The following is a 25,337-nucleotide window of genomic DNA, read 5'->3' on the forward strand; positions in this document are numbered from 1 at the left end:
GTAAAACATGTGATCTCAATGGTGCACAAATTTTTCTCAATTGATATTCTTAAGTCTACAAAAAAAAGGCAATTTGTGTTGTTTATGGTTACGTTTTTTATGAAGGACTTTAAAAATGAATATTCTAAAAAAATTGCTGACATGTTGAGTTTTATGCAAATTCTGGTTGTGAAGTCAAAATAATATTTCTCTAGAAATCAAGACTTATTTACTTATCTAGAATGACTTTCATACTTTTTCTTACACAAAACAGATTTTGATACACAAAAAGCGTGTTGAGATTTAATTAGGTCATAGTATCAAAAGAATGAACAACCTTTGATACCATTGGTAAACAGTTTCTTTGACATTTGACATGATACACTATATCCACAAGAAATCGATATGTGTTCATTGGGGTATATTTCAAAACGAAAAATGAAAAATCTGTTTTATTGAAACATTTTTTAAAATAACGAACTTGAAAGTATTCATTTAGATTTTTCTTTCAAAATCTTTCGAAAATATTGGATGCATTTTTCACCTCATTTTTTGAAAGTTTAGAGGATCTTCCTGTTTCAGTTATTGGATCAACTGCGGTAAGAATATTTCAAAATTTATATATTTGGATATGATGGACCATAGAAAGATGGAGAAGGTCCATTTGGTTGTAAAATGTCAATTTCACCTCTTCATTATCTGGATATTTTTCAAGTGCACATCCTAATCACCAATTCCTCTCATGAAGTTGTTTTTTTTTGTTTGTTTTTTTTACACAAGAATCACCACTGATCAAGGCCTGAAGGCCACTCGAGGATAAGTGTTAATGGGTATACATTAGTCAATGTGATTATAGCGTAGTAAACATAAATAGAGGAAAATTTGTAAATTGGATTACTTAGGGAGACGGTTCATTAAGAACTTGTTTACGTTGGACTTGAAGATGATCAGATTGTAGTCAGCTGGAAAGCTGGCAAACGAAAGACAGTTCCACAGGCGTGCAGTTCTAAGAAAGAAGCTTTGTTCATGGAATCTACATTTAGGTTTAGGCACAGATAAAGAGTGTGGGAAATTATTGATAGTGGTTTTGGTTAAATGCATGTTTTTCGTGAAAGGGGGACCATAGATTGAAGCTCAGACGAGTACTTGCCATGAAAATAATGATAAAGCAGAGACAGGCTCGCAACGTCTCTTCTGTGGGAAAGAGGTCGCAGGGAAGAGAAAAGGGCATCCCCCACTAAACTACGAAGTCTATTTTGAACTCTGTCAAGGCAGGTTAAGCAGCTCCTGCCCAGATGTGGCAACAGTACTCCATCATTGGCCGTATCTGGCTTTTATGTAGGTAGAGAATTGCATCAGAAGTGAGATATCTACTGGTGCGGTAGATGGATCCTACCATTTTTTCCAGAGACCTTGGCAATGGATTTGATTTATGCGCTCTCACAAATCGTTAATTTCTTCGAACTCCATATTGTTTAGTTTTGCGATTCAAATTATCCTTCCTTTCTTTTGTGTTGAGACTGTTTTTACTTGCACTTCTCTGAGACAGGAATGAAAGAATGTAATTTCTGTGTTCCTATAATCAAGGAGGAATTGCTAAATCTGTAAATCTTTAATGCATCTCAAACCAAACTCCTATCCTTACATCATCAACGCTCTGATCCCCATCTGGCATCAATTGGGATGGATGGCTCTCGTCTGGAAGAGGCCCCGTGTTTTGACAAGCTTCTGGGTTTGACCTTTACTCCTGATCTGAAATGGAACACGTACATCAAGTCTGTTGCCAAGGTCGCTGGAAAGATGGTGGGATCCTTCTACCGCTCCAGAAGATATCTCACTACTGATGCAATTCTCTATCTATATAAAAGCAAAGTACGTCCAAGGATGGAATACTGCTGCCATATCTGGGCGGGAGCTGCTAAAAATAGCCTAACCTGCCTTGACAGAGTACAAAATAGACTTCGTGGCTTAGTGGGGGGTGCCCTTTTCTCTACCTTGCAACCTCTCTCCTACAGAAGAGACGTTGCAAGCCTATCCTTGTTTTATCGTTATTTCCATGGCAGGTGCTCGTCTGAACTCCAATCTCTGGTCCCCCTCGCCAATCTTTCACAAGAAACACCCGTCTAGCCGAATCCACTGTGAAAAATTTCCCCCACTCTTTATCTGTGCCTAAATCAAAATGTGGATTCCATGAACAAAGCTTCTTTCTTAGAACTGCGCACCTGTGGAACTCTGTTCCGTCTGCCTGCTTCCCACCTGACTACAACTTGGATGTGTTGAAGTCCAACGTTAACAAATTCCTAATGAACCGCCCCCTTAAGTAAACAGTTCATCAAATCTCCACACTAACGTAATGTACTTGCAATAACCCTTATCCCTGAGTGGCTTCCGGGCCTTGATAAGTAGTGACCACTGTGTAAAAAAAAAAAAAAATCTGTTTTCTAAGATGTTAGCTTCTTTTGTCCATTCTGCAGTTGAAGAATATAAGAAATGTATTCTAGAAATATTTTTTCTTACATAAAAATACAGCTGTCTTGGCATCATAATTTGTTCATTATAGAGTCGCTGCAGGCTAACTTTTGCTGCTAACCTTTTAACAGTGCCCCCTAACCCAATATAAAGTAATGATTTAAAAAGTTTTAAAAAAAAATAAAAAATAAAAAATGAAGATAACTTGTGCACCACCACCAAGAATCCAAACCAAAACGTTTAGCTTACGATTTACTTTTTCCTTTGACATTAATGACTGCACTATGAAGACATGTTTGCTGCAAGGCTAAAAATTAAAACATGAACCAATAGCTAATATATTACGCATGCATATTCGTAATGCCATCATTCGACCTTCACCTGGCAAATTCCATTTTTTTTATTTTCACACTTTTGCACAGATTTTTCCCGGCTAAAACTCAAGCATAAAGTTTTGCATAGATTCGAATACCCTATATATATCTTTATATTTTTGTACTTAAATTTTTTTTATATCCATTTTATTCCCCTATTTTTATTCTCTTATATTTAATAACTTTGTATTTCCCATACCTTTATTATCTATTGTTAATCTATAATTCTTATATTTGTTTATCCTTTGTATTTTTATCACCTTATTCTACCATCTGTTTATCCTCTATCTTATTCACTTAAAAAATCTTTATAATTTATTTGTATCTTTTATAATTTATCCCCTCCCATTTATTATCTTACTATTATTCCTAATATTTTATATTTCTTTTAAATACTGTCATAATTTCAGATACCCCTTCTAAAATATACTGATATAGCATAAACCCCCTATTTCATGTTAAACCCCTTTCCATAGCTATAAACCATTAATACATATGATTAAATAAGCATCTTTTAATTAACTTACCCTATATTCTCTCCGAGAATTTAATCACATTGTCCATGTATATTAAACTCACCATGACAGATAAGTTATACAACTACCTGCATTATATAAGAAAAGCTTTACTTCTATACCACAGATCAATTTAGTTCCCCCAAACAGCCTCAATATTTTATTTCGCTACTAATGCAACTATCACTAGATATTGCATCCCTATTATCTTCTCTCCTCTTCTGATGAGAAGCATTAGGCTTTGAAATATCATGGTATAAAAAGTTCTCACATACCCTATATCCCTAACTGATGTTTACCCTTATTGAATAAATGAATAAATCTATATATATATATATATATATATATATATATATATATATATACACACACACATATAGTTTCATATCGTCATTTTCTGTCTTTATTGATTTCTCTCTCTCTCTCTCTCTATATATATATATATATATATATATATATATATATATATATATATATATATATATACATACATATATTTATAAAGGTATGGAGAGAGAAAGAAAAGGGTGGGGGAATTATTGAGAAAGAGAGAGGAATGGAACAGGAAAGAACAAAACATGTGCTACACGTTATGTTGTAAGAAACATTAACTGAACACATCAACACCCACTTCAGTAAATGAGAACTTGAATGCCTACTGGAGAGAACTTGAATGACTACTAGGCACTATCCTAGAGTGTCTTAGATCTCTCTGTACAGGGGTTTGTCAGGACAAATTAGCATGAGAATACTTTTCTCTAGAAGTAAACTCTGACTTAATATTCAAAATCACATAGTATTTGCAGCCCAAATAAGATCTCCTTTCTGTGGCTAACCTACATTAGCTTTTACGAGGAATGGTGCACCTTCTCCAAGAGATAGCACAAAGCTGGATACTCCACCAGACTAGATAAATTCTTGTCCTGGAATCCAGTAAGACCAAGAGACCAAAACGAAAGATATACTACAACACATGAAAATGTTTAATTGGGAGAGGAAAATTCTGTTCTCAATTTCTTTACAATGTTTGAGAGATAAAGAACTTTAATGGAACATTCGAATATCTATGTATCTCATACAGAGTTCAAGTGTTAGCCCCAGGTCATGGGCCTCTTGATTTATGAGAAATTCGACTGAAGTAAAATAAAAATTTAAAAAAAAAAAAAAAAAAAAAATCAGTGAAAGAGAAATCATCCTAAACTGAGGCAATCTGTATTTTTGTTCGAATCCAGAGAGCTCCTTTTTTTGAGGTCACTGTATTTTCCTCCACATTAAAACCCCAATTTTTGTTCAACTCAGTCCTCATGGAGAAGCAATTAAATAGGAAAGCAACAAGTCGGCCTTAATATGACTGAATTTAAATGAATGCATAATAATTAAAAATCATTCTTTCTTTCGACAACAGATGTTTACATAGAAAAACAGTGAAAAGAAAGAAATCGCGTGGGTGAAAAAGAAAATATTTCTTATTGTTCACAAACACATTGTTTTTACGTGGTTTCTGTACACATAAGTATATAACTGATCCGAAAACACAACGGCCATTATTATTATTATTATTAATCAAACAATAACGATATAACAGAAACCCGTTATATTAATGGTTATTGTACTCTAATTGATCGATTTAAAAAAAATAGAAATAATTTTGTTGATTTTGAAGAATAACCAGCAGGGGAAAAAGGGGTGAAAAAAATTTTTTTTTAATTACTGAAGGCAAAAAAGTTACATTTTCAACATGGCGGAGCAGGACATCCCTCAAAGTTTGCTTACTGGGTGTTTGGCTTTTTTTGGGGGGCGGGGGGGGGGGGGTGAATTATGTATATATATAATGTACTGTTTTTACCTTATTGAAAGAAAAGTATAACAAAACAAAATAATCAGATTTCGGAGACATTTAGCGAACGTCTGTCTGCCATCGTGGATTTTCAGTCTGACCGAACATTTGACAGAAAACTTTAAAACAAACAAAAAAATAGGTGGGTAGGTAGAAAAATAACTCATATATGTTAGAGAAAAAAATACATTTTAAAATCATTGAATATTATTGGAAATATCGCTCTCTGACTATGGGGTTCGTGGAATAGGAATTGGTCTAAAACTCCAATTTGATGTCTGATCATGGTTGTCGTTTTCATACGTTCAGATTCTGGGCCATTTGGATTAAGTGGCCTTTTTTTTCCATCAGGCTCAGATACGATTCTGTAGAGTTTTTGGTCCACCCTCCCAAGCTTTACCTTCTCTCTTTGTAGCAGGGTTAGTTTATTACTAATCATAGGAAATGTCAACGGGCCTGCTCAGACATTTTTGTGGGCCCAAATGCTCTCCCTTTTAGGCGATGACTTTTCAATTCTCATCTTCCACCTTATGTCACAACTTCCCATAATGGGGAGCCGGTAAATACTAACTCAAGGTACGCAATAACTGCCCTAACAAACAAAAGTCATGCAAGTAACTAGTGATACAATTACTCGGTCCAGTTTTATAAAAGTAGCACAGCAAACTACAGCTGAAGCAAACAGTCAACTTAAATAGAAACAGTGTGCAATCTATATATCCATAAAAGTGAAATCGTGTGTGTGTGTGTGTGTGTGTGTGTGTGTGTGTGTGTGTGTGTGTGTGTGTGTGTATTTCCCTACTAAATAACTGTCAATTTTCAGTCTAAAGACTCGAGATTTGACATAAGGGGTATTGAGATTTGGGAAGCTAGAAATTTGGCTGCCAAAGGATTAAAGTTCAACAATTTGACCTTTGAAAACTCTCCCAAACTCTTCCGCCAATTTTGGATCTAAACACTTGAAATTTTAAATGTAGGTTACTTGGAAATAGACCAAACATTTTAATTTGATTTGAGCCCAAAAAAATAAATGTTAAGGGGTTGTAATAGGGGGTCAAAATTAAAAAGATTTGACCACTGCGGTCTCTACAAAATTACTCAGCCAATTTCTGGTCTAAACATTTGAAATTTTGCATACAGAGTATTCAGAGATAAGGCAAACTTTTTAATTGGTTTGGGTCGAAAATTTGAGTTGCCAAGGAGTCAAAGTTCAAAAGATTTGACCTTTGTGGTGTCTAGCAAACTACTCAGCCAATTTTGGGTCTAAACATTTGAAATTCATACATAACGGGTATTCAGACATGCAGCAATTTTAATCAGTTTTGAGGCGAAAATTTGGCTGCCAAAAGGTCAAAGTTGAAAGAGTTGACCTTTGCAGATTCTAACAAACTTCTCTGCTAATTTTGGGTCTAAACACTTGAAATTTTAGATGTAGGTAACTTGGACATGGGTAAAACTTTCTTTTTTTGATTTGAGACCAAAATAATAAATGGTAAGGGGTCAAAATTAGGGTCAAAATTAAAAAAATTACCTCTGCAGTCTGTACGCAATTACTCAGACAATTTTTGGTCTTAACATTTGAAATTTACATGAAGTGCATTCACACGTAGGGCAAGTTATGAACGTGAAAGTAGGGTCAGTACATAGGGCATGAGTAAAGCCGAACTGAACTGCTAGTGAACAACATAACACTAAGTTATTTTATTTAACACAAATTAGCTTTGCCCGAGCATAAAATATGCTTAAATATGTTTTAATATGTCCAGATTTCGTATATATTATTATATAGTTGTGATTTCAAAAGTAAAAAAAAAATAAGTATTTGGGTGCCATCACCTAGAATCGAAACCGAAAGCAAAACTGTAGCATTCAAAGCTGGTGACGTTATCACTGTAACAACATGACACACATTCTTTTTTTTTTTTTTTTTTTTTTTTTATTCAATTTTCACCCCAAACAAGGCACAGTGCCACTTTGAAGCAGGGGGCTACTATTAGGGACTTAATTAGCGGGGGCATTATGAAGGGAGAAGAGTAGAAAGATGTTTGTTAACATTACACTTGAACTTCTGCATGAACTGATTAAAAATTAAAAATTAACTAAGATAAATATACAAAATTTATAACCATTTTTTTCATCTTTGACCTCTTAAAAACTACTTTAATCGGCTAAAGACCCATAAAAAAACGGTCTATAAAAAATCCAATCATTTGAGGCCCTTGGCACCTTTTAGTTTCAGAGGAGATAAGAGTTTGAAAATATGGGGACAGACATATAGTATTTTATATATTAGATTATGAGCTGCCCCAACTAGGCTTCACAACGAAAGGCTCATAAATCTAACCAGAATTTAAAAAAAAAATGAAAATTTAATGATATAAATCCGAATGTTGCAGTTAATATTGAGGATGACAGGTCTTAAACAATAATGCAAGACATTCCTATCACCCCCATTCAGACGACATCCACTTTAATTAGTAAGGTGGTAGAGACCTCATTTGATGCAGTAATAAAACAAACGACTTCTTTCATAAAATGTTATTTTTACTTATAATATACATTTTATTATTTATTTATTTATTTAAAAAAAAAAGATTTGATTCGGGAATTGTAAGTAAGACGAGCCCTGGTATTAACTCTAGTTAGGATTAACAAAGCTTACACAAATCTACAGTGACGAGGATAACCAAAGACATGCCCTCCCCAATTTTTGAGTGTCCTTGTGCCTAATTTTTTTTATTTTGTAAAATTTTCCACAGAATAAAAAAACCATACCTCAAGTCAAACATCCACCCACACTCACGTATGATATCTTTTTTTGTTTTTATCGACAATATTTCTAAATAAATTAAAATAAAAATGTAAGATCATGGCGATATATCCAAATAAGTTCCAGTTTTTTTAAGTTTTCAAAAGTAAAAGGTATTAGTTATATATATGGAAATCGCTCCAGACAAGGCATGAAGCCTCTTGATGTAAGTAGCTAACAAAAAATACTACTTTAAGGTAAAAAACTTGCCAATGAGAAATGTTAGATGAAATAGATTCTAACCTAGAAAACAACAATTCTTTCTCCTTTGTCAGAAACATCGCTCATGAGGACTGAAGTACAAAATAAGGGAAGTGAGAGTTACGCGGTTATCAAAAGTAATTTGAAAACCCTGCTTAAAATGTAGATCGAAAGTAAATATATATATATATATATATATATATATATATATTAATATAATAGCTACAGGCAAAAAGGGATTAATAAAGACAGGGGGGGACCTAGTTTGGAAAGTCGATTTATCATAATTTTTTTGTGGGTTTCTGACTTTTTGATTTTATTTGAAAGACTAAAGTTAATTTCCAAAAGGAAAATAATATTCATACACCTGAAAAAAAAATGCTATGAAAAATGTTTTCACGGCGAGCTAACCAATTCAGGTAAATTTTGAAAGTTAAATAAATTCATTGTAAAAGTCCTTTAAAATATAAATATTAGTTTTCTGGGCAGATTTCAAAGATAATTAGTAAAGTCCTAGGACATTGAATTAAATAAAAAAAACACCTTGTTCGCACAAAAAAATAGCTTAATTAGCCCAAAAAGTGAGCGATTTTGCTCTTCATAAAATTGCTACAAACAGAAGTTTTGTAAACACAGAATATATGGAAGCTCAAAATTTCAGCCAGCCGAAAAACTGTGTGAAAATGACGTCATGTAATTAAAAAGGAGGAACGAGGGGGTGCTAGTTTCCCGCCCCGAGACGTGCATCCGTAAATTCCTATTCTAAACGTTTGTATCATTTTTACTATTTTTTAATTTAATTATTTTTCTATGTTTCTGTTTTTAAATTAAATTTTTTTAATTATTGTTCAAGATTATATAAAAATTATGTTACGCCAAAAGTTTCAGATTCATGCAAGCAAGGAAAATATTAAAATCGTACATATAAAAATTATGTGAAACCTGTAATTAAAAAAAAGTAGAAATATTTTTTGTTATTTTAATTTTTTGTGTGAAAATATTAAATAAACAATGCTTAATTCAATGATAATATTGGTAGTTCAAGAAATTAATTTTTCTTCAAGTTATATCGAATTCATTAATATGGTCTTTTCGTAATGTTCCTGTAAAAATTAATTTTTTTTTAATTGTTATAATTTACGATGCTTTATTTTCATCAAAAAAGCAAAAATAAATTCATTCATTTTTTTTTTTTATTTGCTACTGAAAACCATAACTTTAGTAAAGGTATTTTTGTTTAAACAAAATAATACATTTCCACAAAAATTTAAATAAAAATAATGAGTTTCATATATTCCGTGATCATTATTTTATAAATATTAAAAATTTCATTAAAATTGGTTAATTTCCTGATTTTTGGTGAATTTTTAAGTAAAGGGAGGAGTCAAAATATTTATACATTTTGAGCATTGGCATTCATTTTGCCCGTACCTATAATATAATAAATAAGAATATCCGTAAACTGATTTTTTTAATAAATATTTTTTTTAAATGTATTTATTTACAGAAACATTTTCATAAAAGTGACTTTCGTAGTGATTCGGTCCGAATCATCACGAACGAAATAGCAAGAAATCCAAATATCCAACCGGAAATGAAAAATGAAATGAAATATTGTTTTTTTGTTTGTTTTTTTTTGTTTTTGTTTTTTTTTTTTTTCATTTTTAAAAATTTTCTATTTACTATTTTATTCATTTAGTTTCATTTTTCAATTTATGTGATGGTTTCTTTTTGAATTTTATTCAGGTTCGCATGGAAAAACTAAAATAATTAAAAATAAGTCGGGGGGGGGGAGTAAAAAAACTTATGGAAATCCACCAGATGAATCATACCGTTACAGTTATTCTATGGATTTAATTCAAAAATAACCCAAAAAAGTATTTTCATTCTTTTTCAAGTTTCTGTGGATTTCTGACAGTATTTTGTCAGTATTTTTATTTTTATTTATTTACTAATTTTAATCTTGGGACTTCAAAACACTTAAACACACACTTTAAAATAATTATGTTATTTTGTTTCATTTTTCAACTCCAGTTCTGTGTTTTCATTCTTAAATCAACTCTGAGACGAACTTCTTTTTTTTTTTTTCACGGAAGTGAATAAGCTATTATTCAATTTTACCGAAATAATTAAATTGAATGTATGGTTAAATAAATAGAAAAGAAAATGAATGTTAACATAGTTTAAAAATATGTATATGAATTTTTCACATATAATAAATGAATTGAAAATTAGTAAAAGGCACATAATATTAGCATGGTTCTTAAATTAACACCGTTTACTTCTGAATAGTTTGGGTGAGTAAATACACAATATCACCTATTGCCATTTAATTAAGTACATATCGCTTGACCAATCGTCATAGTTTAATTTAGAACTGATATAATTTTAGAATATCTAGGTTAAAGTCACAGAAAAGGTGAAAGTCACACCGTTTGGCAATAATTTCAGTAGAAACTCATTTTGCATTCATTGTAGTTAATCAGAGCATTCACCATTAAAGTACTTGTAGAGCAGGCAGAGGGATGAAACATTTTATCGATGAGACAGAGGTTGGAGCCTAGATGACAATTCAGGACCAATCAAGTTCGCGACTCTCTTCTGAACTCTGTCTAGGAATGAGAGACAAGTAGCAGATGCACCAGCCCAAATGTGACAACAGTACTCCATACATGAGCGAATGGTGGCCTTATAGCGGTACAGGATACTTTCAGGAGTAAGTAACTTTCTAGCACGGTAAAGAGAACCCACCTTTTTTGCAGCAGTCTTGGCAATGCTCTCAATGTATTTGTTCCAATTCATGTTCCCTGTAAATGTTAGGCCGAGAAGTTTAAAGGAAGTACTTTCAGGTAATGTGTCTTTCGCCAATGCTATTGGTGGTAGAGAAGGTTTCTTGTAATTATTGAAGGAAACAAGCTTAATGTTGGCAGCATTGAATGTGACCATCCATTTTTGACCCCATTCCACTACAGATTGGATGTCTTCATCTCGTGTTTCTGCCATTTCTCTAGATATGTGTTCATTTGTTTTCCCCTCATGCCTGTTATAGAGTGTGGTGTCATCAGCAATACTCATCTCAGAGAGAATTTTATCAGGGAGGTCATTTATGAATATTAGGAATAATAAAGGTCCAAGGATAGACCCCTGAGGTACTCCCGCATTTATATTATATTGTTTAGATGTACGACCGTCGAGGGCAACCTGGATTCTTCTCTTAATTAAGAAGGATTTAATTACGTATTCTTCCAGTGATACCATATGATTTGATTTTCTTTAGAAGACCATCGTGCCATACCCTGTCAAAAGCCTTAGATATATCTAGAGCTACCACTATCTCCCCTGCTTTATCCAGTGAACGGTATATACATTCAGAGATTACAGTTAGGATATCTACTGTGGAACGGGCTTGCCTAAATCATATTGATTGTCGATCAGAAGTTTAGCAGCTGTAAGATGATGGACTAGAGCTTGATTAATTATTGACTCAAATATTTTGGCGAAAAGCGGGAGGAGGCTAATTGAGCAACAATTTAATGGGTCAGATCTTTCGCCAGAATTCTAGAAAACTGGTACTACAGAAGCAGTTTTCTAGCAGTCAGGAAAGCAAGATTTGTTAAGGCATTTGTTGTAAAGTTTGGAGAGAACTGGAGCAACCTTGGCAGAACATTTTTTTTTAATAGCACAGCTGGGATGCGATCAAGTCCACATGCTTTCGAGGTGCTAAGTTTTTATGATACCATGCACCTGAGAAGGAGTGATTTTCAGATCATCTAGTGTGGCATCTGTCCACAAAGGAAAGTCAGGGAGGGAGTGGTTTACTGGGTTCAATGTGGAGTTTGAGGCAAACCGACTGGCAAGCAGGTTAGCCTTCTTGGTTGCCGTGCAAACAAAAGTTTGAAAGGTTATCATACATTTAATCTGTAAGTGTAACAAATTATTTAGCAATAAACTACAAGTTTAAAGTAATTCCTTTTTTGCAAAAAAAAAAAAAAAACAGCATGAGAAATTATCTTCTCACCTGTTTTTGCTCCAAGACAATGGCAAAAAACTAACAATTACAACAAAGCATACTTCTAAAATTCAACACAAATTTTATTCGTTCTTCGTTGCAAAAAAAGGAAATGCCTAATTTGTCTCTGAGTAGAGCTGGTAACACCTCGAAAGGTAATAGTCTTATCTTCATCAGGAACTGGTATTCGGGTTCAACACTGTTCGAAGATCGGCGAAATCTTTGGCCGTTTAAAGGGGTTGGTATGATGCATTCTGATGATAGATTCAACTCTCAACTAGAGTCCACATCACAGTTCATAAAGAATGTTCAATTGAAGGAAAAGTAATTAAAGGCAGGTCAATAATTTTGACCTTAAAAAGTCTCTGAGAGACATGTATAATAATAACTTAGCCTAATCATTAAAGCTTCAAAAATAAAGTCTCAAGGAGACAAAGAGTAGAGGCGCCCAAATGCCTCTGATGAAAGAATTGAGTTCCATCTTTCCTCCGCAGCTGCCTGTCTGGAACTGACTGAAAAGAAAAAAGGCAATCAAAAACCCGCCAAACCCAACGTTTGGTGGTTAAAATCTCAACCAATCTGATTGGTCTAGGGAAAAACAGTGGGTGGCCAATCAACCAAGGAGGGGCTGTGCTTATAATTGTAGAATTTCTCACAATGAAGACGTAAGGCACAAACTTTTACCCATCCTTACGTTGTCAGGCGACAGTACGCAGTCTCACGACCAAGTTATGCTTTTGTTTACTGTTATTATTTTAAGCTTGACCTCGAACTCGCATAGTCGTGTAAAGAAAGGCGACAATTTGTTTTTTTAAAGAGAGTACTTAAAAGAAAAGCAAAAATATTCAGGCGAGGAATGATAACATTTAGACTACGATTCTCATATTGGATGTTATTCTAAAAGCGTTTCGACCGAGATTACCTCCAACCTTCTTCAAGTGCGTCATGACAGGCAGAATGATAAAAAGCTAGCCCAGTGGATTAAATAACGGGTTCCTATTCACAATTTCGAGAATACACACGTGAAGAAAGTCGGAGGTTATATCGGCCGAAACGTTTGGAGTATAACAACCAGGATGAGAACAGTAATCTGAATAATCCAAGTTAAGACAGAAAAGCGAATAGTTTGAAAATATACCATTACGATATATGTAGCAGCTATAAAATAAGACTAGCACCTATACATACACCGGTTTGGAAAAGAGTATTGTTACTTATAATTTCAGCTTTTCAAATTCTTTTTTCAAAAAGACACCATTCTAAAGAAGGATTATTCGATTGATTAGTTTAAATTTACAGGTGCTTGTTAAGAGAGAGTCAACAGATGGATTTTTTAAATATGTCGTTTTAAGCAAAAACGAAAGTACTTATTGTCACGTTGAAAATAGTAATATATCCAAAAAATTACAAAAATGCATCAAGTAGAATAACTGCTATTGTGTGTTTTAGTAAAAAAAAAAAAGTCTATCGCTATCAGCTAAAACAAAACGTCAGCCATTATTACATTGCCACAAAACTGAGATAAGTATTCCCATGTGTTCGCAATCTTCAAGGTGTTCACATCTAGGAAAAATGCCATTTCCCCTCAATTTTTCATAAAAAATTCTTTTGACTATGATGAATTTTCGTAATTTTGGGACATATTACTATTTTCGACATGGCAATTAAGTACTGTTGTTTTTGTTTAAATCCACATATTAAAAAAATCGATCTGTCGACTATCTTAACAATCATCAATTTACATTGCAATTTAAATATATTCATAAATAATTTAAGAGTGACAGGAAGTATTTTTGTTTGCATATTTTTTCTACCAAGTTTTTAATTTGGACCTATCGTCACCTTCAGTATGTGTTTCTTAAGATTTAGAGGAACTTAAAAATACGGTACTTGTACAGTTTAGTCAAGACATTAAAAAATGAAAATATCGAAAAAAGGTTATATTGTACGTATCGGTTTTGGACTGAAGATCTCTGAAAAAAAATTTCATTTAATTTGATCGAGTAGTTTTATTTTATTTTTTTTTACAGCAGAAAAATACGTTTTTATGAGAGCGCGTTGAAGGCAGACATCTTGGATTTTGTTTGAATTTTATAAACGCCACGGGAGATAACTCCAGTTAAAGCACAGACACTCCCTCCCCATCTTTAATTTGCTCGGTATCATAATTGTTTTTTTCGCTGTAAAACTACTTGATGAAATTAAGTGAAATTTTTTTTCGGAGAACTTCGTTCCATAATGGATACGTGCAATATAACCTTTTTTCGATATTTTCATTTTTTTTAATGCCTTGACTAAACAATACAAGTACCAAAAATACCCCCCCCCATCTCCATAATTGAGTTGATTTCTTTCTAATATTAAACCAAGAAAAAAAAAAAAAAAAAAAAAAACAGAATCGATATTAAATTTGATCTGGCACCAATACCGTTTCTTCACATCTACAAGCAAATTCATTGCTTTCAGCTTAGAAGAGTTCCGTCCGCGTAACGTAAGAGTTAAACTCCCACCCTCTCCCCCAGGTTAAGATTCATTTTCCAAATTTGCTTGAGAATATTAAACTGCAGAAGTGCCTTTAAAAGTTTAATATTTAATAATGTGTTACTTTGTTCGGTACTAGTAGTGCACACTTATTGATCCGCGCTTTTTTTTTTTTAATAGTATTTTCAAGTTTAATTAAAGTTTTAAGATATCCATTTTTATTAAATTGTAAGGTAAAAGCACAGAATAGATACAAAACCCTCCCCATGTTAAGAATGGCTTTCTAAATAATAACGTTATTATTTCAACACGGATCAATAAGTGCACTAGTACCCTTTGTTCATAATACCTCTCCACAAGAGCAGATTTAAGTACTTATAAGTACTTATGCAGAATACGGATCGTACTGAAATAATAACCTCACTATTAACAAACCCATTCATAACATGGAAGTTTTTTTTTGGGGGGGGAGCAACATTTCTGTATTTTCCTCTAACAATTCAATAAACAAAAAGATACCGTAAATATTAAATTTAACTTGAAAATCTTATATCAAAAATAGTACGATCCGTACTTTGCATAAGTACCCAGATATTTAGGCGCAAGGGCTTTTGGGGGTAAGTTTTTACGACGTGCCCCAGAATATTATAAACACCCCAATCTCCCCATGTTAAGAACGGCTTTCGGAATAAACACCTCCCAACCTCGAATGCAGGTGGGGGGGGGGTTATTCCGAAAGCCATTCTTAACATGGGGTAACTGGAGGGGGGTTATACTACGCAGAGGCAGGTCGTAAAACAACAACAACAAAAAATAACCTTTTTTGTGATGCGGGGAAAATCAAGCTCCTCGAAAAGGATTAATCTGGATTGGAACAAAAATTAAAATTGTCTCGATCTAGAAGGATCTCTCATCCTGCGACCGAGAACAGAAAAGGGCACTAGTGCAGTGCAGTGCACTTGATCCCTGCTCTGAAATAATAACGTCATTATTTAAAAAGCCATTCTTAACATGGGGGAGGGTGTTTAGTAACTATTCTATACTTTAACCTTACAATTGAATAAAAAAAAACATATAAAACTTTAACTTGGTAATACGATTTTTAAAAAAATAGCGCGGATCAGTAAGTGCACTGCAGTCACTGCACTAGCACCCAGAAAAGATTATATGTGGATAGAATATGATATGAATAGATCCTACACTTTAATCCTAACCAAAAGGCAAAGGAAATTATTTTGTTTCTTACATTTTAAATTGCAATGTAATTATTCGAGTTTAAAAACAGAATAATCTTATTCGTCTGAAAATGTAATTTGGGGCATTGAAAATATTCATATTAATTATTTGGTACCCATATGCCCTTATTTATCCGTGCTGAAATAATAACGTTATTATTTAAAAAGCCATTCTTAACATGGGGAGGGGAGAGTGTTTTGTACCTAATCTGTACTTTAACCTTACAATTGAATAAAAAAACAACATTAAACTTTAATTAAACTTAGAAGTACGATTTTAAAAATAGCGTGGATCAGTAAGTGCATTAGCACCAATTATTTCATGACCAGATCATTTCAAAGGCGAAAGAATATTATAAGTATTAAGTGTGTTTTTTTTCTTTTTTTTTTTTTTTTTTACAATTATTTAAATTTCATTCTCAAAAGGTCAAGTATAAGATAAATAAATATTAAAAAAAAAAAAAAAACTAAGTAATGAATCAATTATTTTTAGAAGGCGGGGGGAGGCCAAAGTCTACGACAAGTTACACAATGTAAAATAAACATCATCCTCCCACACACAAACTGATACCAAATTTAATAAATGCAGGCCTTACCTTTTTCCAAGTCTTCTATATTGGAGATTACACTCCCAATTTCCTGTCCCTTTAGACTAGACATATTTATTTATTTTACAATCGTTTTGTTTTAGATCGCCCTTTCTAACAATAAAAATATCATAACATTTACGACAATTAACAGAGAAGACCAAACAAGATTTCTGCTCCTCTAATCATGTGACCGATGACCCGGATATAAATTTGAACTGTCCCGCAACAATACAGAAACATTCACTCTTTAAAGGTGTGGGTGTATATGATACAGATAATAAATATATAATGCTTTGATTTTTCGGCATAAATATTTTTTTAATCGCATAAATAATTTCTGGATACTAAATGATTTGGTTTTCAGCCATCATTATCATTATAAACATTAACAAAGAGCAAGTAACTGCGCATACTTGAAACAATTTGCGAACGGCTTATCTCCCTTTGATGGTCAGCTGATTTGTAAACAAACATTAAACTATTCTTTTACTTTCATCGCCCTAGCTCCTACAAACTTTCCAAGTCTTCAGATCTTCTGGGTAGACCAATGTTTATATATGTTCTAGTCTATCCCAGAGATCTTTGAATTGAGGATAGGTTTAATGCCTCAGTTGCCTTTTCTGGGGAAAAATAACGAGTGTTACTGATGGCACATTTTGTACCCGTTCAAATGTTTTTTTTATTAGAGGGGGGTTAATACCCTACTAAACTTTACTACAATGGAAGACATACATTTACTTAGTGTTGAACTTTTAAAAATATGGTACTTATGCACTTATGTTACCGTGCTGAAATAAGGGCGTTATTATTTTGAAAGCTATTGTTAAAATGGGGAGGGGATGGTGTTTTGTAACCTAACAACTGAATTTAAATATCGTGAAACTTGAATTTAACTTGAAAAAAATATTTTTAAAAATAGCACGGTAACGTAAGTGCATAAGCACCAAAGAAATTATTATCATTTGTACTCATTAGTTCTCACACAGGTCATCACCAGAGATCACTCACTGGCAACAACCGGTGGTTCCCTGGAGTCTGAGTGATAACAAGTCTCCCCAGATTTCCAGCACTCTCCACCTCTTACGATAACATTTGCAAATGAATTTGCGTTATCCCAACAATCGCCTGCTATTGACTTCTCACTGGCAATGACCATTCGTGATCATTGGAATTTGGGTGGCAGTGAGCCTGAGCCTGAGCCTCCCAAAGGTCTCAGTCCACTTCGCACCCATCCAGTGGAGATGGTTAATATTTTCCTCCTTCGGTTTTTTCATCCTCCTTGACCATTCGACTAGTTAGTATGATACCAGTCGATGCTGACTCTACAGTTTTTTTTTTTGGGGGGGGGGGATATAAAATTTTGCGGTTCCAATTTTCTTGGTTGCATCTTTTTGTTTTACTTCTGCTGCAGTGCTGCTGCAGTTTCTATATGCCCGATTAGCGTTTGTCGCTCATGTCGATTAGTTTCTGCACTCGAGTATTTTCCTTAATATTTCAGCTGTTTTCAGCATTACCGTTCTTTGCATAGTCTCATTATTATTTTAAGACAGTTTCAGAAATTTAAAATTGCAAGTCGGTAAAAGAAATCAAATTGAATTTTATTGCGTTTGATAAAAGTTATTTGTATCTATTGTTTCTTTTCGATTTTTCATCTGTGAAGAAGAAGAAGAAGAAGAAGAAGAAGAAGAAGAAGAAGAAGAAGAAGAAGAAGAAGAAGAAGAAAAGAAAATAATAAAATATCCGTACCCACCATCACCATCTTTTTATTTATTCAACGTTTTTAGAAAAAAAAAACATATAATGTAGAATTCAGGAATATAGGCGGCATCGTTTTTTGTTGTTATTGTTGTAGTTTTTTATTAGTTTTTGTGATTATAAAATAATCATTTTAACAGAAAGATTACTACGTTTACAATTTCAAAAAAGTATTATTTTAATACAATATTTATTTCGGTACATTGTTATTTTGCTATTATTACACTTTCATTGTATAATTAATTTAGAGTGGATATAACTGAAATCCCGACATTCATGCAGGGAAAAATAAAAAAATAAAAAATACAACAAATAAGTTTTACAAAACGCAATAAAAATTTAATTTTTACCTACATGCATAGTTTTAAATTCCTGAAACTGTTTAAATTTTTTGTTTTATTTAAATATATCTAAGGCTTTTGACAGGGTATGGCATGAGGGTCTCCTCAGGAAAATTAAATCATACGGTATCACTGGTAGAATACTTAACATAATTAAATCCTTCTTAGATAAGAGAAAAATCCAGGTTGTCCTCGACGGTCGTACATCTAAACAGTATGATATAAATGCGGGAGTGCCTCAGAGGTTTATCCTTGGGCCTCTATTGTTCCTAATATTTATTAATGACCTCCCCGACAAAACTGCCTCTGAGATGGGTATATATGCTGATGACACCATGCTCTATAACAGGCATGACAAGAAAACAAATGAACACATAACTAAAAAAATGGCAAAAACACTAGAGGATGACCTCCAATCTGTAGTGGAATGGGGACATAAATGGATGGTCACATTCAATGCTGCCAAGACTAAACTGGTTTCCTTCAATAATTACAAGAAACCTTCTCTGCCACCAATAGCAATGGCCAGTGACTCCCTGTCTGAGAGTACATCTTTCAAACTGCTTGGCCTAACGTTCACAGGAAACCTGAGTTGGAACAATTATATTGAAAACATTGCCAGGGCCGCTGCGAAAAAGGTAGGCTCTCTCTACCGTGCTAGAAAACTACTGACACCTGAAAGTATCCTGTACCTCTATTAGGCCACCATTCGCCCATGTATGGAGTATTGTTGTCACATTTGGACTGGTGCATCTGCTGCTAGTCTCTCGCTCCTAGACAAGGTTCAAAAGAGAGTTGCCAATCTGATAGGCCCTGAACTGGCATCTAAGCTTCAGCCTCTGTCCCACCGACGAAACGTTGCATCCCTCTGCCTGTTCTACAAGTATTTTAATGGTGAATGCTCTGACGAACTGCAGACACTTGTGCCCCCACGACGTAGACACTCTCGACAAACCCGACAGGCAGCTAAATCCCACCCCCATACAGTAGAGATCCCTAGATGTAAAAGATCTTTCTACTTCAGTAGTTTCTTCCCCAGAACCGCTAGACTCTGGAATTCCATTCCAGGTCCCTGCTTCCCTAACTGTACTGACATGCAGAAGTTCAAGTGTAACATGAACCGACATCTTGCTGCCCAAATCCCAACATAGTGCCCCAGCAGTTGCTGCCCCTGATAGTAGCCCCCTACACCAAAGTGGCAATGTGCCTTGTTTGGGGTGAAAATGTAATAAAAAAAAATAAAATAAAAAAATTCCATCTATATCTGTTGTTAGGAGCTGGTAAGAATCCAATATGGCCGGCCCATCTGTTGTTGTTGTTGTTGTTGTTGTTTCATTCCTTTAAAAAAAGGTCAGATAAGCAACCCCGGACTTAGGGTTAGTGATAGGGTAAGCCATTTATTTTTCAATATCTTTTAAACTTGAAAGTAGCGACTACCTCCAAACAAATTTGATTGTCATTTTGGTACTAGCACAGAGAGTGCTCCGGACGTAAATAATCATTCAACCATGGTAGTGGTTGAATATATGCTTAAGTCCGAAATTGAATGAATCGAGACACATTCAAACCCCCACCACTAATTCCGTTCGCAACCAAATTTCAAACAGGTTATATAGTTGGATAGAACACCTCATTAGCTACATTTTGAAAAAAAATTTCGAAAATTGGTTCAGTAGAAAAAAAGTTACAACAAAATATGTGGGTTCACAAACAGGAGAGTAATACATACATAAGTGACTAACGCTTTTTTTTTATTTTGCATAACTTTTTTTTCTATATAAATATTTTTTACTGCGATTTTGCCAATATGACATGTTAGCGTAACGGTTAGAGTACCGGGGGTTGGTGGAAAGATTTTAGGTTCAATCCCGTGTATTGGTTTTTTTTATAATTAAAAAACCGAACTTTTTTTTAATAACTAATTTTTTTTTTAACTCTCCTTATGATTTTATTGCAAAAAATGGTGAATTTATCGATTAAAAATATTAGTGAATTCTATGATATACATATTCTTTGAATGAACTCAAATTTTTCGTGATCACATTTGATGAAAAATGTAGTCATTTCATAACAACTACTGTGATTCGAAATTAAATGGAAAATGTTATATGTTACCGTAACGGGTATAGAGCCGGGATTGGGGGAAAGATTTTAGGTTCAATCCCATGTAATGGTTTTTTTTTTAAATTAAAAACCGATGAAAATCGAACTATTAAATATGCTAATAATTCGCCAGTTCCAAGTTATTATTATAACTACTACTCTTAGAGCTGCTGTTGTGAGATCGTGTCTTGTCCATATTATCATCAGCAGCAGTGAACCTGCTTGCCTAGTTTTGGAAGTAAATAAGTCGAATAATACATGTGAACTTAAAAGACTAAAAAGAAGAAAATACTAGTGAGAGTGGCAGAGACAATCAGAAGAAGCCAGAAAAAAAAATGGATAAAATAAAAGGTTTAGTTTTTATTTTATTTTAGTAGAAGAAATGAAAGAAAAAACAACACAACTTTATTTAAACTGACTTGGAAATACTGAAAATAGTTTAAAGATTTTTAAAGGTAAATTTAAAAAAAAAAGGATAAAAGCAGACGTCACTTTAAATGTCGATGACAATGAAACTTGGATAAAATAAAAGGTTTAGCTTTTATTTTATTTTATTAGAAGAAATGAAAGAAAAAACAACACAACTTTATTTAAACTGACTCGGAAATACTGAAAATAGTTTAAAGATTGTTGAATTTTTATTTTATTATTCATTTATCTCATTCGTTCAGGGAATGAAAGAGAAATATTTTTTTTTAGAAAAACAGACAACATTGTCGATTATTCCTGTATTTTTCTTTGCGTGTATTTATATATATGATATTCACAACGAACTTGGAATAATAATGATAATAAATATATATTTATTTACAAAAAAAAAAGAAAAAAAATCGTCTGAAGGAGATTTTTTTTTAAAGGTAAATTAAAAAAAAAGGATAAAAGCAGACGTCACTTTAAATGTCGATGACAATGGATATTGAGTTAAATCCAGGGCCTGAGAATAGTAATAATGGAAGTAATTATGAGGTGGGTAATCAATTAAATGAAGAAGAATTGAAAAAAAAATGAACTTCAAAATAATACAAGAAAAAGAAAAATGGAAAATGAAAAAACAAAAAATGCAAAAAGACAAATAAGTAAAATGCGCAGTTTTTATTGATTTTTTTTTCTTTGTTGGTATCGATTCTTCAAAGCATTTCCTATTTAATGGCATATTAGCAATATTGGACTCATTAAAAGAAAGTTAATTTATTTTTCAAAATAAAAGCAGTGTTTTTCGCAAAAATAATGAAAATACATAATTTTTTATTAACGAATTTCACACTTCAAAACACAAAAGATAAAAAATAAGACACATTCAAAATTCGCATTTTCAATCTTAAAATCAGATACGTGCGCAATTGTTTTTGTTTGTTTGTTTGTTTGTTTGTTTGTTTGTTTGTTTTATCTACACCCCCCACAATACAATATATTTGCTCAGTTTCTGAGCATATTTGTACCTACATATAAAGAAGGGAGGGGTTGTATATATATATATATATATATATATATTATATGGAAAAATGCGCGCATGAAAATGTTTTTTGACAATCATTAATAAATATTATAAATTTATATATTAATACAATAGCAATGCCTGGAAAAATCATGGATTATATGGAAAAATGCACGCATGAAAAGTAATATTCTTAAGATTTTATTAAACCTGGAAAAGTAAAGGACAAGAAATTCAACCTGGAAAAGTAAAGAACAAGATATTCTACTAAAGTAAAAAATAAGAATTTTTTAGACTTTAAATATTGCAGCTAAAAATAAAATTTGAATATTGATAAATATTTTATTTATTATTTGCATATGTTGTTGTTTAATTAATGAATTAAATGATCCTAATTATGATATAATAAAATTATTAATTTTTATGTAAATTATAAAATTATTAATTCCATCTACTGCTAACTAATGAATTAATTTTATTCAAACAATTTTCACTACATAAATATATGCAAATAATAGGGGGGAAATAAGTTCAATCCAGCGACTGACACCCTTTCTAACTCAACAATAAACAACAACATATGCAAATAATAAATAAAATATTTATCAATATTCAAATTTTATTTTTAGCTGCAATATTTTAAGTCTAAAAAATTCTTATTTTTTACTTTACTAGAATATCTTGTTCTTTACTTTTCCAGGTTGAATTTCTTGTCCTTTACTTTTCCAGGTTTAATAAAATCTTAAGAATATTACTTTTCATGCGCGCATTTTTCCATATAATAACGTTATTATTTAAAAAGCCATTCTTAACATGAGGAGGGGAGTGTGTTTTGTACCTATTCTATACTTCAACCTTACAATTGAATAAAAAAACATATCATAAAACTTTAATTAAACTTGTAAATGCGATTTTAAAAATAGCGCAGATCACTCTCTGCACTAGCACCGTCATTTTAATTGGCTCATGTTTTGCTAAGTGAAAGTAACGATAGCATATTTAGAGACAAAAAAAAATGTTACAATCAGTTTCCACACTGTAAAATTATACAGATCGGTAGAAAAATGAATTTTGGTCTATTATTTTGGTAAAAATAGTTTGCTATATATATTTTTTTTTTCTTGGTTGTTAACTATATTACATGACTGCCAAATTCCTAATGTCTAAGTAAACGCAGTAGAAACGACATTTTCCATTCTAAATGAGGGATTCAGGATAATCGCCTAGATTTAACAAGATTTTACAGAGGTTGATTTATGGTGATTGGTCTTGAGCACAAAGGCAAACACATTAATGTGCAAAGTGACAAGAATTGCAATTTATTACTGGTTGGTTCAGTTGCCAAAATTGCAGGAACATTGATATTGGATGCCTGGTTTCTCCAATGATGGTTGAAGTGTTGACGTCACTTTGTGGTTGAAGAATTGCTTGACAGACTAAAAAAGAAATTAACCTGTCATACTGCAGTTGGAATATAGATGAACTGCAAGATGCCAAGGAAATGCTCCGGTCACATTTTTAGCTCGAATATGCTTGTTGGTAGACATTTCATGAGCTGCTGCTGATGACTTCCATTTGTTTTGATCACAAAGAAAAAAAAACATAAAACTTTACTTTTCACAACTAAACAAAAACAACAAACTTCTAATTTAAAACCGAAATTAATATCAATGCATTCAATGAAACCTAAAATACTTTTGACTGTAAGTAATCCGGTTGAGAATTAATTATAGTCATTAGTTTATTGATCAACACCATTCCTGTAACATCAACACTATTTCATAAACCGAGAGCTGGTCAAGTGAATGGAACACCCTTCTCCCAAAAGGAAACCTCCAAGATGACCACTCTCTAATTTTTCTTTTCTTCCCTACCCCCCCCCAAAATTGCATTCATCTTGAAAAGACATTACTTATTCCCTAACTTGCCGTTTTTTCTTTTTCATTTAAATTTAATTCCAATCACAGATTGACCTGCTTGTTTTCGGTTCCATACAAGCCAGAAAACAGTGGATGGTCTATTATTTAGAAAGGGTTGGGAGGATCTTATTAACACCTATTTTTACTATTTGTTTTCGCCCACCTACATTAATGAAATACTTGTAAACTTTGCAAGTTAGAGTGCCCCTCCTTGGGGGCGATGATTTCTCTATTCCACTTTTCAATGTGGGTGTCACAGTTCTTGTAGTGAAAGAGAACTAAATAAACCTCAATATGACTAGGGAGCTAGGAAACTCCTAAATCCCGATTTTGACGTGACCTCTCAAGACAGTCAAGCCCAGTAGTCAAGGGACTCAGCAACAATAGTAGCAGTAGTTCAAACAGCCCTTTTCAGGACTAACTACAACAAACTACCTACATGTGATACACAGTTTACACTTTGCTACACTCTGCCTTCTGTGACTCCCTTCTCCAGTTCACTCCTACAGCTTCCAGCAATTCCAGCAGTCTCCAGCCCACTCCTGAATCTTCCAGTGACTCTGGCAGCGTCCACTTCACGCCTGCAGCCCCCCAGCTTCCTGCAGCTTCCAGTGACTTTAGCAGTCTCCAGCTACCTTCATGCAGCAGCTCGAGCTCACTCCTATGGTTCCAGCTACTAGCTTCAGTACCCACTGACGTCCAGCTATCCACCCAGTGCTCACTGATGTCTAGCTACTTGTTCCAATGCCCAGTGACGTTTAGTTTCCAGTGCCCACTAATGTTTATCTACCAGTTTCAACGTCTGGTTATCTGTTTCCAGCATCAGATTCCATGTATACAACTCGAATCAACCTGAGGTGCATCATCCTACCTCAAGGATACAAGAATTTCAACCTTGCGAAATGTTTATTCTTACTCCGGACGATCCTAATTTACGATCTCTATTGCTATTCAATTTACCTTTTTTATTTTGGTAAATAAAACATTGTGGTAGCCTTTTCTAGTCTCACACAAAAACATGCGTTCACATCTCAAGCTATATTACTTGTCATATACATACGCACACACAAACATACACGCGCACGTCCACACACGTACATATATTCACGTTCGTGTATATGCATTCACATTCATGTGTATACACACACACGCTAACATACACGCATGTACTCACATACGCGCACACGTATGCACACATGGGCAACGTCACTTCCCCTTTCAAAGGAAATACACACATGCGCAAAAGACCACTGGAAACAACTATAAAAGCAAGAGACAAGCTGTT

At 33.3% G+C, this 25,337-nt stretch overlaps 1 protein-coding gene across 5 annotated transcripts in view; it reads right to left on the reverse strand.

The window, feature by feature from the left end:
* Positions 1-25,337, reverse strand: part of LOC145243970 (V-type proton ATPase subunit H-like) — a 212,229-nt gene that overhangs the window by 61,510 nt on the left and 125,382 nt on the right. The window contains exon 1 of one of the 5 annotated variants that reach the window (XM_080107104.1): positions 16,506-16,871. The exons of the other annotated variants lie outside the window; for them this stretch is intronic. Coding sequence (XP_079963230.1) covers positions 16,506-16,569 — 64 coding nt within the window. The 5' untranslated portion in view covers positions 16,570-16,871. Of the gene's footprint in view, positions 1-16,505; positions 16,872-25,337 lie in introns of those variants that run through there. 5 annotated transcript variants of the gene reach the window in all.

Source organism: Euprymna scolopes, chromosome 22 (genome assembly GCF_053919585.1).
Source record: "Euprymna scolopes isolate OS-2025 chromosome 22, ASM5391958v1, whole genome shotgun sequence".
In the NCBI taxonomy this organism is placed as follows: domain Eukaryota; kingdom Metazoa; phylum Mollusca; class Cephalopoda; order Sepiida; family Sepiolidae; genus Euprymna; species Euprymna scolopes.